The 15,049-nt window shown below is 37.4% G+C and overlaps 1 protein-coding gene across 5 annotated transcripts in view; it reads right to left on the bottom strand.

The window, feature by feature from the left end:
* ELP4 (elongator acetyltransferase complex subunit 4) overlaps nucleotides 1-15,049 on the bottom strand; it is a 209,544-nt gene that overhangs the window by 157,250 nt on the left and 37,245 nt on the right. For all 5 annotated transcript variants that reach the window (XM_066251180.1, XM_066251181.1, XM_066251182.1 and 2 more), the window contains exon 5: nucleotides 5,863-6,002. In XM_066251180.1, the coding sequence (XP_066107277.1) occupies nucleotides 5,863-6,002 (140 nt within the window). The remainder of the gene's footprint in view (nucleotides 1-5,862; nucleotides 6,003-15,049) is intronic.

The raw sequence follows: 15,049 nt of genomic DNA, 5'->3' as shown, positions 1-15,049 counted from the left end.
TCATCTGACATAGAATGTCTTTTTTCTTGATATTACTTATCATAATTCATAATGCCATATACACTTGTTTGTTTACTTGGTTTTAAAATGATTTTGTGTGCTTAGCTGCTAGACTGCAAGCTATGCACAGTCAAGGAGAAGAGCTGCTTTGTTCACTACAAGAAACCCTGAGCTTAGCATAATATGAGGCTCATAAAAGATATTCAGGTTAATGGAAGGTGTTCACCTCAGAGAAGGTGTTTAATAAATCTTGCTGGATATATATGTATGTTTACAAACGTTAGTAAATGGCATTATACTTAATTGAAGGAAGAGTGAAAATTAGAAGTGATACATATGAGAGCATGCATATAGGGAAGATGACTGGGATTAGGAGTGTGAGAACAAGATAGGAAATTAAACAAAAACCATGCATACAAATAAAGACAGCATGCCAGGATGCTAGAATGATCAACTAAATTCTGAAGATTCTTAAAAGACAAAAGCAAACATGTAAGCAAGTAATTTCTCTTCATTGGTCAAAATGAGGTTAAGGATAACAAGGCCAGGTCAGGCCCTTGGTGAAGGCAGCATTGCTGCCACAGGGCCACCCTTTCCCCTGGAGGGGATGGGACCTGGAGTGAGGCGGGGTCCACAGGGAGGTCTACCATCGCTGCCCGAGGCATGGAACCTCCGTGGAGGGCAGTGGAGGTAGGCAGCCCCTGCGGTGCCCTCCAGTTGTGACTTTAGTGGGTGATTTGGTTTGGACCAAGATGGAGGGTTACTCCTGGTGGCCTCGCCTGGTTTACAACCACACTTTTGATGGAACATTCATCCATGAGAAGGGAAGTCCAGCCAAGTTCATGTACAGGTTTTCATTACAGCCCAACAAGTGGCTGGGTCAGCAGAAGGCTGTGTAAGCCATTTATAGGCAGGTGCAACTTGAGCATCAGAGACCAGACAGTGCGGAGGTATCTGATCACATAGTCATCTCTATACATTTTCAGCTATTACCTTTTACTTTAGTTATTCCACCAGCAGACAAGCAGATAGGTAAATCTCTCCTCACATTTACACCTTGCCTTTCTCCCAGCTCAGGTTTTAGTATTAATATATCACTCACCATATCCTTTTAATACAGTAGTTTATATGCATAGTATAATTCTATAGGTTCAAGACGTTTGTTTTGAACTTTTAGTGTTAGCTAGAAATTTTCTCCCAAAATTCCTTTTTCAGGAGTGAATTTTCTACTAGTAACTTCTAAATAGAGTGTGGTTTTCTGCTTCCTAATTTAAGAGACCCATATAGTTGAAATAAAATACACTCTTACATGGTTATGTTTCTAGTGTTGGTTTCATCCCACTAAATCTAGAGCAAGGTTATAGTTAAGCTGAGTTATTACCCTACTAGTTCACTGGTCCACTAGTGGTCCACTGGTATCAACTCAATACCAGTGTCCCAGATTCAGGGAATAAACAGGTAAGAAAAGCATAACCCTTTCCTCAAGGATTTCCAGTGCTTGGGAGGGCAGATAAGGAGACTTGGCAGAAGAAAAATGAAATGACTTCTAAAATCTTAAGTATTATATGCCTAGACTTTTTCCATGGATTTTCTCCAGGAAAGATAACTGGTTGTATCAGATTCAGTTCAATTTAATCAATACAACAGTTTTAGATGGTGTAAGAAACTATTAAATTTTGTTAGGATAAATATGTCAAAATTTCTTGAATTTCAAAGAAACATATCAAAACAAATTTATTCTATGTACTACCAGCTGTATACAAACTCAATATTCAAGACCTGACATATCTATAATACAAAAAAGTAACATATTCCAATACAGTAGGTGTGTAAGTCAGCTTGGCCTTTCATAACAAATTAACTGGGTGACTCAAATAACAGGAATTGATTCCGTTGCAGTTCTGGAGACTAGAAGCCCAAGATCACGGAGCTAGCAGGGCTGGGGGCTGGTGAGAGCTCTCCCCTTGGGTTGCAGGTGGCCACCTTCTCACTGTCTGGTCACAGGACCTTTCCTGGATGTGCATGCAAGAAGACAGTAGGCGGCATTCACGGTCTCCCCATCTTTCTTTTCTTTTTCTGTTGTTGTTTTGTTTTTTAAGATTTTATATATTGATTTTAGAGAGAGAGAGAAAGAGGAAGCAAGATTGTAGTTACTTCATTTTAGTTATTCATCAACATGTGCCTTGACCAGGCAAGCCTGGGATTTGGAAGCAGCAACCTCATTGTCCCAGGTCGATGCTCTATCCGTTGTACCACCCCAGATCAGGATGTCTATCTTTCGTAAGGACACCAATCCTATTAGACCTGGGCTCCACCTTTATGACCTTCTATAACCTTAGTTATCTCCCGAAGTTCCCATCTCCATATACGGTTACACTGAGGAGTAGGGCTTCAACCTCTAAATTTGGGGCACACAAACATTTAGTCTCTAACAGTAGGTTAAGAAGTATGTTAAGCAAGTGAGACACCTCCTGTATACTGAAGAATGAGGAATCTTTCCTATAAGGAAACAGAAGTGTATTTCGGCATACCTGTTAGTACAGGGTAATTCAAAACACTTGTCAGCTTTTTTTTTTTTTTTTTTCCTTTTTTTCATTTTTCTGAAGCTGGAAATAGGGAGAGACAGTCAGACAGACTCCCGCATGCGCCCGACCTGGATCCACCCGGCACGCCCACCAGGGGCGATGCTCTGCCCATCCTGGGCGTCGCCATATTGCGACCAGAGCCACTCTAGCGCCTGAGGCAGAGGCCACAGAGCCATCCCCAGCGCCCGGGCCATCTTTGCTCCAATGGAGCCTTGGCTGCGGGAGGGGAAGAGAGAGACAGAGAGGAAAGCACGGCGGAGGGATGGAGAAGCAAATGGGCGCTTCTCCTATGTGCCCTGGCCGGGAATCGAACCTGGGTCCTCCGCACGCTAGGCCGATGCTCTACTGCTGAGCCAACCGGCCAGGGCAAAACACTTGTCAGCTTTTAAAAAATCTTAGACTACAGAATTATTCTCAAAATTCATTTTCCTATTATTGTTTTTTTGACTCTGATTAAATGATTATGACACTATGTATAAAAACAAAATCATCTGGGTAACATTGTAATACTGAGGTTTTTATACTGAGGCTTTAATCTGAAAGTTTAAACTGTATGTATGAACATTTTGTATAGGCAAACCTACCAATAATTTTAAATTAGTTAACGCAAATTTTAAATGGCCTTCAGTTTTTCATATTGTAAAAATACTCTACATGTTTCTATAGTCCCTTTAGAAATTATGAAATTATATGTTATATCCTCATATATGATAGTAGGATACAGCTGTATCGTCTAGTCTTAATTATAGGAAAAGTACAGACAACTATAAGGCTAAGCTTTATTGTTTTATAAATGAACCAGTAAAGTTCATTTTAGTGAAATGAGCACACGCTTTTCATAAATTAAAATAAATCTCACATGGTAAAGTACCCATTTTCAAAATTAATTTAATTACATGTTTAAAGTTTAATTACATTTAATTAAGCATTTAAGTTTAATATGAAGTAAATGAATTATCAGTTAACTACTATGAAATGAAATATTGCCTTGATAATTAAAATCTATAAATTTTCCTATTTTGTGCACAAAACTGCTAGTTCTCAAAAATAGTCTGAAAAATATTTTAAGGACTATAGATGATCTAGGTGTCACTTTCCCGGTGCCCGGCTTCATGTGCTATCTGATTCAGCAGCCGCAGCCTGGGGCAGAAAAGACTCGGGTCTGGGTGTCAGCTCAGTCACATACAGTCAGTTGTGGGAAAGCTACTTGGCATCTCTACTCTCAAGTTTCCTATAAAATTGGAATGATGTTACTTTTCTTGGAGGGTTGTTGGGAGAATTAGATATCCTATGGTCAAATGCCTGGAACAGTGCCTGATGTGGAGCAGAAACTTGCCAAATGTTCATTCTTCTTCTCTTCAGATGTTGAATGAATGAACAAAAACCTTGTACTTTCTGGCTTAAAAATGTTTTATCATATAGCATATAGATACAATTACAAAGTTTCACCATATTATTTGTCATCCACTTACATCATACTTAATGCACATTTCATGTGTTTTACTTCCTTAAGCACTCCATGAACGGGGGCAGTACAGCATTTTGCTAACAAAGATTTCTGCGTCGGAAAGACTGATTAAGTCTGGGTTCTACCATTTACTATTTATGAAATGATGGAAAAATTATTTTAACCTATTTCTCAAGCCTGCATACATTTTAATTTATTGATTTCAGTGAGAGAGGAAGGAGGAGAGAGAGAGAGAGACAGGAACATTGATCTGTTCCTGAATGTGCCCTGACTGGGAATCAAACCAGCAACTCCGCGCTTCAGGACAATGCTCTGACCAACCAAGTCATCTGGCTAGGTCAAGCCTGCATACACTTTTGTCTGGTTTAGTGAATGGCAAAAATTAGGCACTAGTAAAGTCAACATAATCATTCAAACTTAACAGAAAACATTAGTAATGTAAGTTAAACAGGTAATATTCCCCTTTCAGCTAGATTTTTCATAGAAATAAATTTTTTATCGAATTTAAGGGATTTGTCTAAAGTTAACAGTAGAAGAGATTCAGAATAAAACAACATATTTTAAATATTTCTTTGTCAGCACTCTTTCCTGCATAACAGGAAGGTAAAGGTGAAGGACACGAAAATATTTTGAAGTAGTAAAGCAACAAGAAAAATCAAGATCTGATTTAGGTTAATCCTGGCACTATCTTTTAATAGCTGAGCCTCAGATAAAACTGTCCTGTGAATTTCAGTGCCTTCTTCTGGAAAATGGGAATATTTACTTTTATGACATGTACAGCAAAGGTAAAGCACGTACTATAGTGACTGACACACAGCAGTCACTCACTGACAGTAGCTACTAACACTAAGAACATAAAGTGCAACTTCTAATACATCTCTAGCCACAGATGAGAGAACACCATAACAAAGTGAAGAATTACTTTTTGAAACAGATTTAATAAAAATAAATAAGATTAAAAAAATAAGATAGCCTTCACTAATATTTCTGGAAAAGTGTAGACTTTTAAGTCATTTCACAACTTCCTGCCTATTAAGTCTCCATTTACTAACTTGTCTCAACATTGAGAATAACAATTTCACAGCGTGTAAGAAAGCAGAGGTGACAACGGATTCCACAGATTACCTTCCCTAGATCCAACTGCAATAAGAATAAAATTAAATGCGTTTAAGTTTTATAAATTATTCAATGCCAAGTACCGTAATGTTCAGAGTTTTGCCTTAGAGTTAGTAACACTAAAGACATATTTGGGTTTAATACTTAAAACACTTCTCTGTAAAACTCAAACCCAGAGTTCTTCTAAATCATCTAAAATACATAGATTGCTTTACTCACAGCATTACTAGCAATAGAGACGGCCAGTAAATAGAACACCGGGAGGCATGCCCGGCTGACTTGCTGCGAGAGCACCTACACGCCCCATGGAGCCAGAGCGCCTCACTCCACCACCGTGTTCGCTGCTAGTGTCAGCACGGCTGGTATTTGCGCATCTCTTTGTGTTTATGGCTAAAGACTCTGATTTAGAACTCTTTCACATTTTTCTGAGAAAAACAGCAGGTATTGTAAATTTAGTGTCCATACTTTTTAAATTGCAAATTAAGAATAACAGCATGCCCAACAGTTACAAGACTGAAAAAAGAAGAAGACAAAATGAAATAATATGAAACATACACACAATTAGGGCTACATAGTTTGTAGAAACTAATATTTATTATTAGAATATATACTTTTGATATGCATTATTTCAAAGAATGTGGTAAAAAATGCATTCTATTAACTCTTGAAATCAAAGTTAGGTCATTAACTTACCAGGGTTCTATGTTAAGTGCTGGAGATATTTTTTCTGGAAGAAAAAATCCGTGCCATTTTGCAGCCTCAATTAGTTCTTGTGGAATTTTTTTTGATGCATCATAATAATGACCAAATCTGGAAGATGATACTGGTTCAGCCTATTAAAAAAAGACACCCATATTTATTGTTAAAAATATTGTTTTTTAAAAAAATTACAATTTATTTGTTCTACATTCAGCAAAATGCTGACATATTTATGCATTTTAATGCTAATAAGAAAAAGTTGATATACTTAGGCATTAAATTTTGAAGAAGCATATACAATAATCTTTAGTATTTTAAACTATATGGTTAGAAATCAACCTTTTCATCTCTCATGTTTCTTTACTTCTGGTGGCTCTCTAAATTTGATAAAAATTTAAAACCTCCTTAGCCTTTTTACTATTCTGTATATCTTCCTAAATTGAAAAATTTGATATACATAAGTCAGTTTTTTTTTAAAAAAATGTAGGTTTTAATGATAACTATGTAGTGGCTAAGAATCAATGAAAAGTTAAGCCGAGTTAATTCATGCTGAGGGGCCCAAAAGAAACTAGCTATTTAAATACATTAAACTGAACATCATTTTAAAACTAAATTCTCACAGGATGGTGTGTACTTATTTTTAACATTTCTTACAAAATTAATATTGTTTTCAGTATCAAGTGTACGAGGCATTCCAGGTGGGAAGAAAGCACAGGATAAAGTGGGAGAACATGTACAAGCGATCTTAGATAAATCAGGAACCCGGCAGAAGCATTAGTTCACTGCCAGTTCTTTTGTGCCCTCTACTAACAAGCTCTCTGACAAATCAATTTTCTCTTAAGAAACTCTAATAACTAGTGATGCTGAGTTTATTTACATAGGATAGTAAAATCCTAGTTATATAACATCATTCTTACATTGCTTTGAATGAAATCTGGGATGATTTCTTTCATTCAGCATGTTGGAAATATATACAACCCTAACCAAAACTGAACTATAAACAGGTTCCATCTGGCATTAGTTTCTAATGAAATTTCTAATAAATTTACATAATTTCAACTGTCCTAAATGCTAAAAACAGACAAGTTTCAGAACATCCAACAAACTAGGTAGTCTCTGCAGAAATGGAAGAACTAAACACAGTAGGTTCTTAAGTTATTTTACTAAGGAATAAAGAACTTTGTAATTTATATTGGAAATAAGCATTTGCTTGACGCTAGATATTTGCACTTTTCAGACTTTAAGGATTCACATTCTTAAAGTAAAAGCCTACAAACATCAAATTATACAGTAACATAGAATTTAAAAAACATTAAGCCTAATAGAAACATTATTCTCAGATTCAGTCTGTAGGTTTATTTATTTCCTGATAAAATGATTGTTCAGTCCTCTATAAGGTATTATTTATTTTTGTTAATAAAAAAGACCTATTAATTGGCTTAATCTAATCTTTCCAATACAATCTACAGAAGTATGATTCCCAAAAGAAGACTTATCTATTTACCATGAAAGTACTAATAAATTATGTGATGTTAAAATTTGTTTCTTAAAAACAGGGTTGTCAAGTTTTAAAATGTAAAGTTATTAGTCTAAAGCAATTTAAACAAGGTCTGTTCTTTGGCCTATAATCTATTCTTTATCCGGATTATAGTTTAGAATGTTTTTACTGCAATCTCTGCTAGAGCTCATCTTTTTATTGTGTGAGTCCAAGCCCCCTTAATGGTTTAGAAAGGCCTTGACTAACTGAACTTTGATCTGATGTCTTCATTGAGAAAAACACCAGGTTGCCCATTTCAGATGCAAATCCCTCTAAGGCCCAATAGAATTTAGTAAAGACAGCAAAAAAGAAGAAACAAGAAGTTTCCAGGATCCTCTTTGAGAATCCTGGGGCACACTGGTGTCCTTAATCCACAATGCTGCATGGATTAAGGTAGGTGATAACCTTTCTGATTCAAAAGAATAAGCAGAGTGCCTACAAACTGGGTGGAGACTAGGATTTGGTAATAATAAAACACCATGCAATAAAAGCTTGGTCTATGTCAGAAGCCTCTGAAAAGGCCTCAATGTACCACATTCCCAGGCCTAGTAGGGAAGCTTGCAAAAGCCTACCTGAATCAAATAAGCATGAATAATCTATTTTAGCAGACCGGCCATGGGGAGAGAGAAAGAAAGAGAGACTTTTCGCTTCTTTTAAGTTTGAGTTAATAAATTTATTAGTGAACTGAAGGTTCTTGAAGGCCTGTGCATGCAGAGAAATATGCTAAATTGTCAAGTAGCAAAGTAGGCTTTTTAAGTTGCCGGTCTCTATTAATGTATCTAATTATAATATTAATGTGCTAGAAATCTCAGATTTGAAATGAATCAAGGCAGAAAATTGATTTCATGCTGTGACAGTTTACATATAGAACACATATGATTCATTAAAATGTAAAAATAAATTTGGAAGCTTTTATTATAATTGTCATTAATTTTTTTTTAGAAATTAAGATTAGATGTGAAACTAAAATAGTCACAAGAAAGACACTAAAATTTTATTAATGATGAAAAACCTTCAATCCTTCAATAAAAAATGAAAATGAAAACTAAATATACTCTTCAAGGGAAAAACAACTTTGTCTTTCCTACCCTAGAGACCCAGCACTGACACATAATAAGATTTCTGAAATGCTGTGAAATCTTCTGAAGCCTAGAATTATAAAACAAAGACAACATATTTCCTCTGCAAAAGAGGACTAAACTCTTTAAATCCACTACCTCTACTACTACTAATACGACAGTCCATGAAAAACTCCAACTCTACACACAGAAAAGATGCGTTTTTAAAAAATCAAACCATTACCAATACTTAGTCTATCTACTGTTTATTTAATAAGAACATCTTGCTTTAGTTTTACATTATGAAAACTATTTCACGTTCATAAACTACCCATTAACCTGCTAACCGTGGAAGAGAGTAAATTGTAATGGTTCAGTGAAATTGACTACACTACAGGAAAATAAACCCTGATTGGGGGGAGGGCAGGAGGAGCAATCCCCCACCTCCAGTATGTCAGAAAGAAACAACTTTCAGAGAAAAGCCGCACCACAAGTAAACAATCTAGATCACATTATGGCATAACAGAAAGCAAGAACTAAAATGGTAACTAAACCACTTTGAGCCTCAGTTCAAGCACCAGAATTAGAGCTCCTCATAACTACTTTACAGGGCTGTTGTGGGATCTAATAGAAGGCTAGCAATAAATATTCTGTAAATTGTAAATCAATCTGTAAATATTACTAAATATTATTATATTATTCTGTCAAGATCCACTAGCGATCAGACGATGCATCGCTATCTTCTTAATTACATTGCATTACTGGAAAAAATATTTGTTGTCATCTATAACATGTACACATCTATCACAGGACTGCTGCGGCTGAACCATGAAGATAGAAAACCAAAGTGTAATAAAGATTGAACATAATAAACACCTAATATTCTGTCATGAATTGCTGGAGTCATTTTTAGGCCTTCGCAGTAGAGTTCTACAATATAGAAGACATTAAGTCTCAAAAGATGCTGCAGGCTAGCAATTCTTGGAGTGAGTAGTACATAGGGCTTGATGATTGGAAGTAAAGAGAGGACATGTGCACTTAAGAGACAGAATCAAAATCAAAGGACAAGGGAAGCAGGGATTTAAAAACTACATATCCCTCTAACTGGAAGCGTTTGCTTTATGCTTTACTGAACTATTATTGATTTAGCTGTGCACACTCTTATCCTTTCTGGCATCCCTAAATGGGAATATGACCACTCTCTTAAGACTTCATGACAACTCATATTAATACCTGATAATTGACACAACTAGTTTTGGACTATTTCAATATTTACTCATAATAGTGTTAACTATATTTTGGCCCAAGCAAAATACAAAACAAACAAACAACAACAAAAACAGATTTTTGTTGTTATTGCTTTTAAACTGATAACGGCAAAGTAAGGTCTGGATTTATAAAGTTGATAATGATGAGTGATCACTAATATCTATGTGTCTTGGCAAATAACCACATCCAAAATTTCTGTGACAAACATACATGTTGTTAACATATCAAAGAAAAGCAAAAAAAGTCAGAAGATGATTTCTTTTTTTTTTTAATTTTTAATTTATTTATTCATTTTAGAGAGGAGAGACAGAGAGACAGAGAGAGACAGAGAGGAGAGAGAGACAGGGGGGAGGAGCTGGAAGCATCAATTCCCATATGTGCCTTGACCAGGCAAGCCCAGGGTTTCGAACCAGCGACCTCAGCATTTCCAGGTTGACGCTTTATCCACTGCGCCACCACAGGTCAGGCAAGAAGATGATTTCTATATATAAAACTTAACAGAACTTATTTTATTTGCAAATTTAACCTTAAGTTTGACCAAAATAAGCGATTGCTTTATTTCTATTAATGCAACTTAGCTGAGTTTCACGTTTAACTCACACATATATAATTCCTTTCTTCAAGTATTCAACAAATAACTACTGAGCACCCCCTGTATGCTAGTAAAGCAAAATAGTCCAAGTCTCTTTTTCTCACTGAGCTCACATTCTGGGAGAGGAGAAAGATGCTGCATAATAAGTGCCCTGAAGAAGAATAAGGCAGTGAAAGGAGATGATATATCAATATAATATATATCATCAAGACAGAGAGGTTGTATTTTATATGGAATGACAAAGGAAGACATTCCTGATAAAGTGATACTTTAGTGGAGACTCAAACAAGAGAAGAAGTTGTCTGGGAAAGACCATTTAAGAAGGGTACAATTTTTAAAACATTCAAGCTGTAAAGCAACTTCCTGTCTTTCAATCAGTCCTGAGTCCAGGCTATGAGATACCTGAGTTTGAAAGTGTAATGGTTGAAAATGTATAAAAATAAAAATAGCCATTCAAAAGAACTACCACTTACATTGAATATTTAGAAGTAACCATGCTGGATAGAAATGGCTTAGTTTATCATCACTAAAATGTCCATACTACCGGAAGCAATCTATAGATGTAACACAATTCCTACCAAGATATCAAGGACATTTTTCACAGAACTAGAAAAAATGTTTCAAAAATTTACATGGATCCATAAAAGACCCTGAACAGCAACAGCCATCTTGAGAAAGAACAACAAAGTGGGAGGAATGAAGCTAATATCAAACTATACTATAAGACAGGGGTTGGGAACCTTTTTGGCTGAGAGAACCATGAACGCCACATATTTTAAAATGTAATTTTGTGAGAGCCATACAATATGTTTAACACTAAATAAAAGTAAATGTGTGCATTTTATGTCAGACCAACACTTTTAAAGTACAATAAGTCTCTGAATTCTTTTTATTTATTTATTTATTTATTTATTTATTTTTTTGTATTTTTCTGAAGCTGGAAACGGGGAGAGACAGTCAGACAGACTCCCGCATGCGCCCCACCGGGATCCACCAGGCACGCCCACCAGGGGCAACGCTCTGCCCACCAGGGGGCGATGCTCTGCCCATCCGGGGCGTTGCTCTGCCGCGACCAGAGCCACTCTAGCGCCTGGGGCAGAGGCCAAGGAGCCATCCCCAGTGCCCGGGCCATCTTTGCTCCAATGGAGCCTTGGCTGCGGGAGGGGAAGAGAGAGACAGAGAGGAAGGGGGGGTGGAGAAGCAAATGGGCGCTTCTCCTATGTGTCCTGGCTGGGAATCAAACTCAGGTCCCCCGCATGCCAGGTCAACGTTCTACCGCTGAGCCAACTGGCCAGGGCTCTGAATTCTTTTTAATAATGTTGTTATGCTGTTGCTAACCAATGATGAATAAAGTACTTCTTACCATTAATGCGACTTCTGGTGCTGCATGGTTTTGATGATGGCTTTGTAGTCTGGTTGATACGGAATGAGGTTAAGCTTCATGCAGGCGTTGTTCCTTAGATGTGAGAAAGACTGCTCACATACATACATAGAGCCAAACATTGTCAGTACAGCAATACTCACACGCTGCAGTGTGTGGTATGTGATGGGAAGCGCGTTCCAAGTTTCGACAAACAGCTGGTCTGCGGGTTGAAGTTTTTTCATTTCTCCCCACTTGTGTTTGCTCACCAACTCTGCTTGCTGTTGTGCAAGTCTTTACACATCTTCATTCAGTGACTTGAACTTATCCACCCACATGTCCGAGGCCTTCAGGTCAGCAGCTTATAGCTCAAAATCTGACGGAGACACCGGGGATGTAACTCAGGTTGGTGCTGTCCACTGCACACTTGTGTGGATGGGTGATGAACTTAAAAAGATGAGTGTGCTCACGAAATTCTCCAAGCACGCTTTGAATGACTGCAGGAGATTAGATGTGAAGCCCACTAACTGCTGGAGATCAAGATGTTGAGCAGGGTCACTTGCTGTGCATGCATCTTTAAACTCTCCCAGTTTTTCAAAGTGTAGTAAACGACCTGTTTCAATGTCAGCAATGAAGAGTTCCAGCTTGTTTTCAAATGCAAACACTGCTTTTTGAAGGGATAAGACTGTATTTCCAACACCTTGCATTTTCACATTGAGCTGGTTCAGATGTTCAGTCATGTCCATGAGATAGTAGAACTTCAGGAGCCACTCAGTGTTAGTTAACTCAGGATACTCGAAGTTTTTCATTTCAAGAAAAGTACGGATTTTGCTCAGACAACTCAAGAAACAGCTGAGCACCTTCCCTCTTGACAACCAACACACATTGCTGTGCAGAAGCAGACCAGGATAATTATTTCCAACTTCATCCAGCAGTGTTTTAAACTGGCGATCATTTAAAGCTCAGGCAACAATAAAGTTGACCACCCGAATGACCAGCGACATCACCTCACCAAGCTGCTCGCCACACATCTGAGCACAAAGTGCCTCCTGATGTAGGATGCAGTGAAAACTTTGATGGGTCTCTTTTCATGTTCACGAAGAAGTGCTATGAATCCTCTGTTTTTCCCCACCATGCACGGAGCACCATCAGTACACACCAAATAAGTTTATCCATCGGTAGATTTTTTTCTTTAGCAAACTCAGTAAAAGATTTGAATTAATCTCCCCTCTTATTGTCTCTTTCAAAGACAAAACAGCAAGACTTTCCTCATGTAGTGTGTCACCGACAGCATACCTTGCAATCACGATGAACTGGGATAAATGGCTTATGTCTGTTGACTCATCCAAAGCGAGAGAAAAGAATTTTGTTGCATTTATGTCCTCCACTTGTGTTGTCTCAATTTGATTTGCCGTCATGATGGTACAATCATGAACAGTTCTTGCTGACAAAGGCATGTCTTTTATTCGTTTGATTATCTTGTCTTTATCCAAAAAGTTGTAAAAAAGTTCATTGGCAACATCAAGCATGAATGTTTTGGCATTCTCCCTATCTGTGAATGGCTTTCTGTTTCTCACAATTGCTAAAGCACCAGCAAAGCTAGCTGAATTCCAGTCACCTAGTTGGGTCCAAACACAGAGTTGCTGCTGACTAGCTTGCACTCTGCACAGTAGCTCTTGACATGCTTTCTTCCTGCTGTCCCCCGCTGGATATTTCGATGCAAATGTAGTATGGCATGTGTCAAAGTGCCGCTTTATATTTGACCATTTCATCGATGCAATTTTATCATTGCATATTAGACACACTGCAGAACCTGCTCTCTCCACAAAGGTGAATTCCTCTGTCCATTCCTACTGAAAAGTACGATACTCCACATCTTTTTTTCTTTTAGCCATCTTCTTTGTCAAAAGGGTTTCTGCAATTAGCTAGTCGGCTACTTGATTAAAAGGAGGAAAGTTACTTCCTCACCTCACAACAACCTGTGTATGTTATGCATTATCTAATAAAAATTTGGTGTTGTCCCAGAGGACAGCTGTGATTGGCTCCAGCCACCCACAACCATGAACATGAGCGGAAGGAAATGAATTGATTGTAATACATGAGAATGTTTTATATTTTTAATGTTATTATTTTTTTATTAACGATTTGTCTGCGAGCCAGATGCAGCCATCAAAAGAGCCACATCTGGCTTGTGAGCCATAGATTCCCAACCCCTGCTATAAGACCATAGTAGTCAAAACAGCATGATACTGGTATGAAATCAGATATGAGATCAATGCAACAGAAAAGAGAGCCCAGAAATAAATCCAAACCATGTTTAATTAGCATTTGACAAAAGAGGCAAGAACATACAATGAGGTAAAGACAGTCTATTCAATAAATGGTGTTAAGAAAACTGGACAGATACATGCAAAAAAGATAAAACTAGACCACCTTCTTACACCATACACAAGAATGAACTGAAAGCAGATTAAATACATAAATTAGGGCTTCTAACTCGAAACCATAAAAATCCTAGAAGAAAACATAAGTAATAAAATCTCAGACATTTCATGTAGCAATATTTTTTATTCTGATATATCTCCCCAGGTAAGAGAAACAAAACAAAAAATAAATAAATGGGATTATATCAAGCTAAAAAGTTTTTGTACAACATTCAATTCCCGGCCAGGGCACACAGGAGAAGCACCATCTGCTTTTCCACCCTTTCCCCTCTACTTTCTATCTCTTTCTTCCGCTCTCACAGCCAAGGCTCCCTCGGAACAAAGTTGGCGGGGGTGGGGGTGGGGCTGAGGATGGCTTCATGGCCTGTGCCTCAGGTGCTAGAATGGCTCTGGTTGCAATGGAGCAACACCACAGCAACTCAACCTCAAAAAATATCAAACAATCCAATTTAAAAATGAGCAAAGGAACTGAATAAACATGTCTTCAAAAAGGACATACAGATGGCCAATAGACATAAGAAAAGTTGCTCAATATCACTAATTATCAGACAGATACAAATTAAAACCATAATGAGATATTCCCTCACACCTGTTAGGATGCCTATCATCAATAAAGCAACAAACAACAAATGCTGACGAAGAAGATGTGGAGAAAAGGGAACCCTTGTGCACTCTTGGTGGGAATGCAGATTGGTAGAGCCACTGTGGGAAACAGCAGGGAGTTTCTTCAAAAAATTAAAAATAAACTATCTTATAACCTAAAAATTCCAATTCTGGAAATATACCTAAAGAAAGCCAAAATACTAACTGGAAAGAATATATTATATACACTTGTATGTTCATTGCAGCACTATTTACAACAACCAAGATTTGGAAGCATCCCAAGTGCCCATCAGTAGATGAGTGGATAAAAACACAGGG

The sequence above is a fragment of the Saccopteryx bilineata genome, chromosome 1 (assembly GCF_036850765.1).
Source record: "Saccopteryx bilineata isolate mSacBil1 chromosome 1, mSacBil1_pri_phased_curated, whole genome shotgun sequence".
In the NCBI taxonomy this organism is placed as follows: Eukaryota; Metazoa; Chordata; class Mammalia; order Chiroptera; family Emballonuridae; genus Saccopteryx; species Saccopteryx bilineata.
Note: the sequence above shows the minus strand (reverse complement) of the source record. Positions and strands in the feature narration are given on the sequence as shown.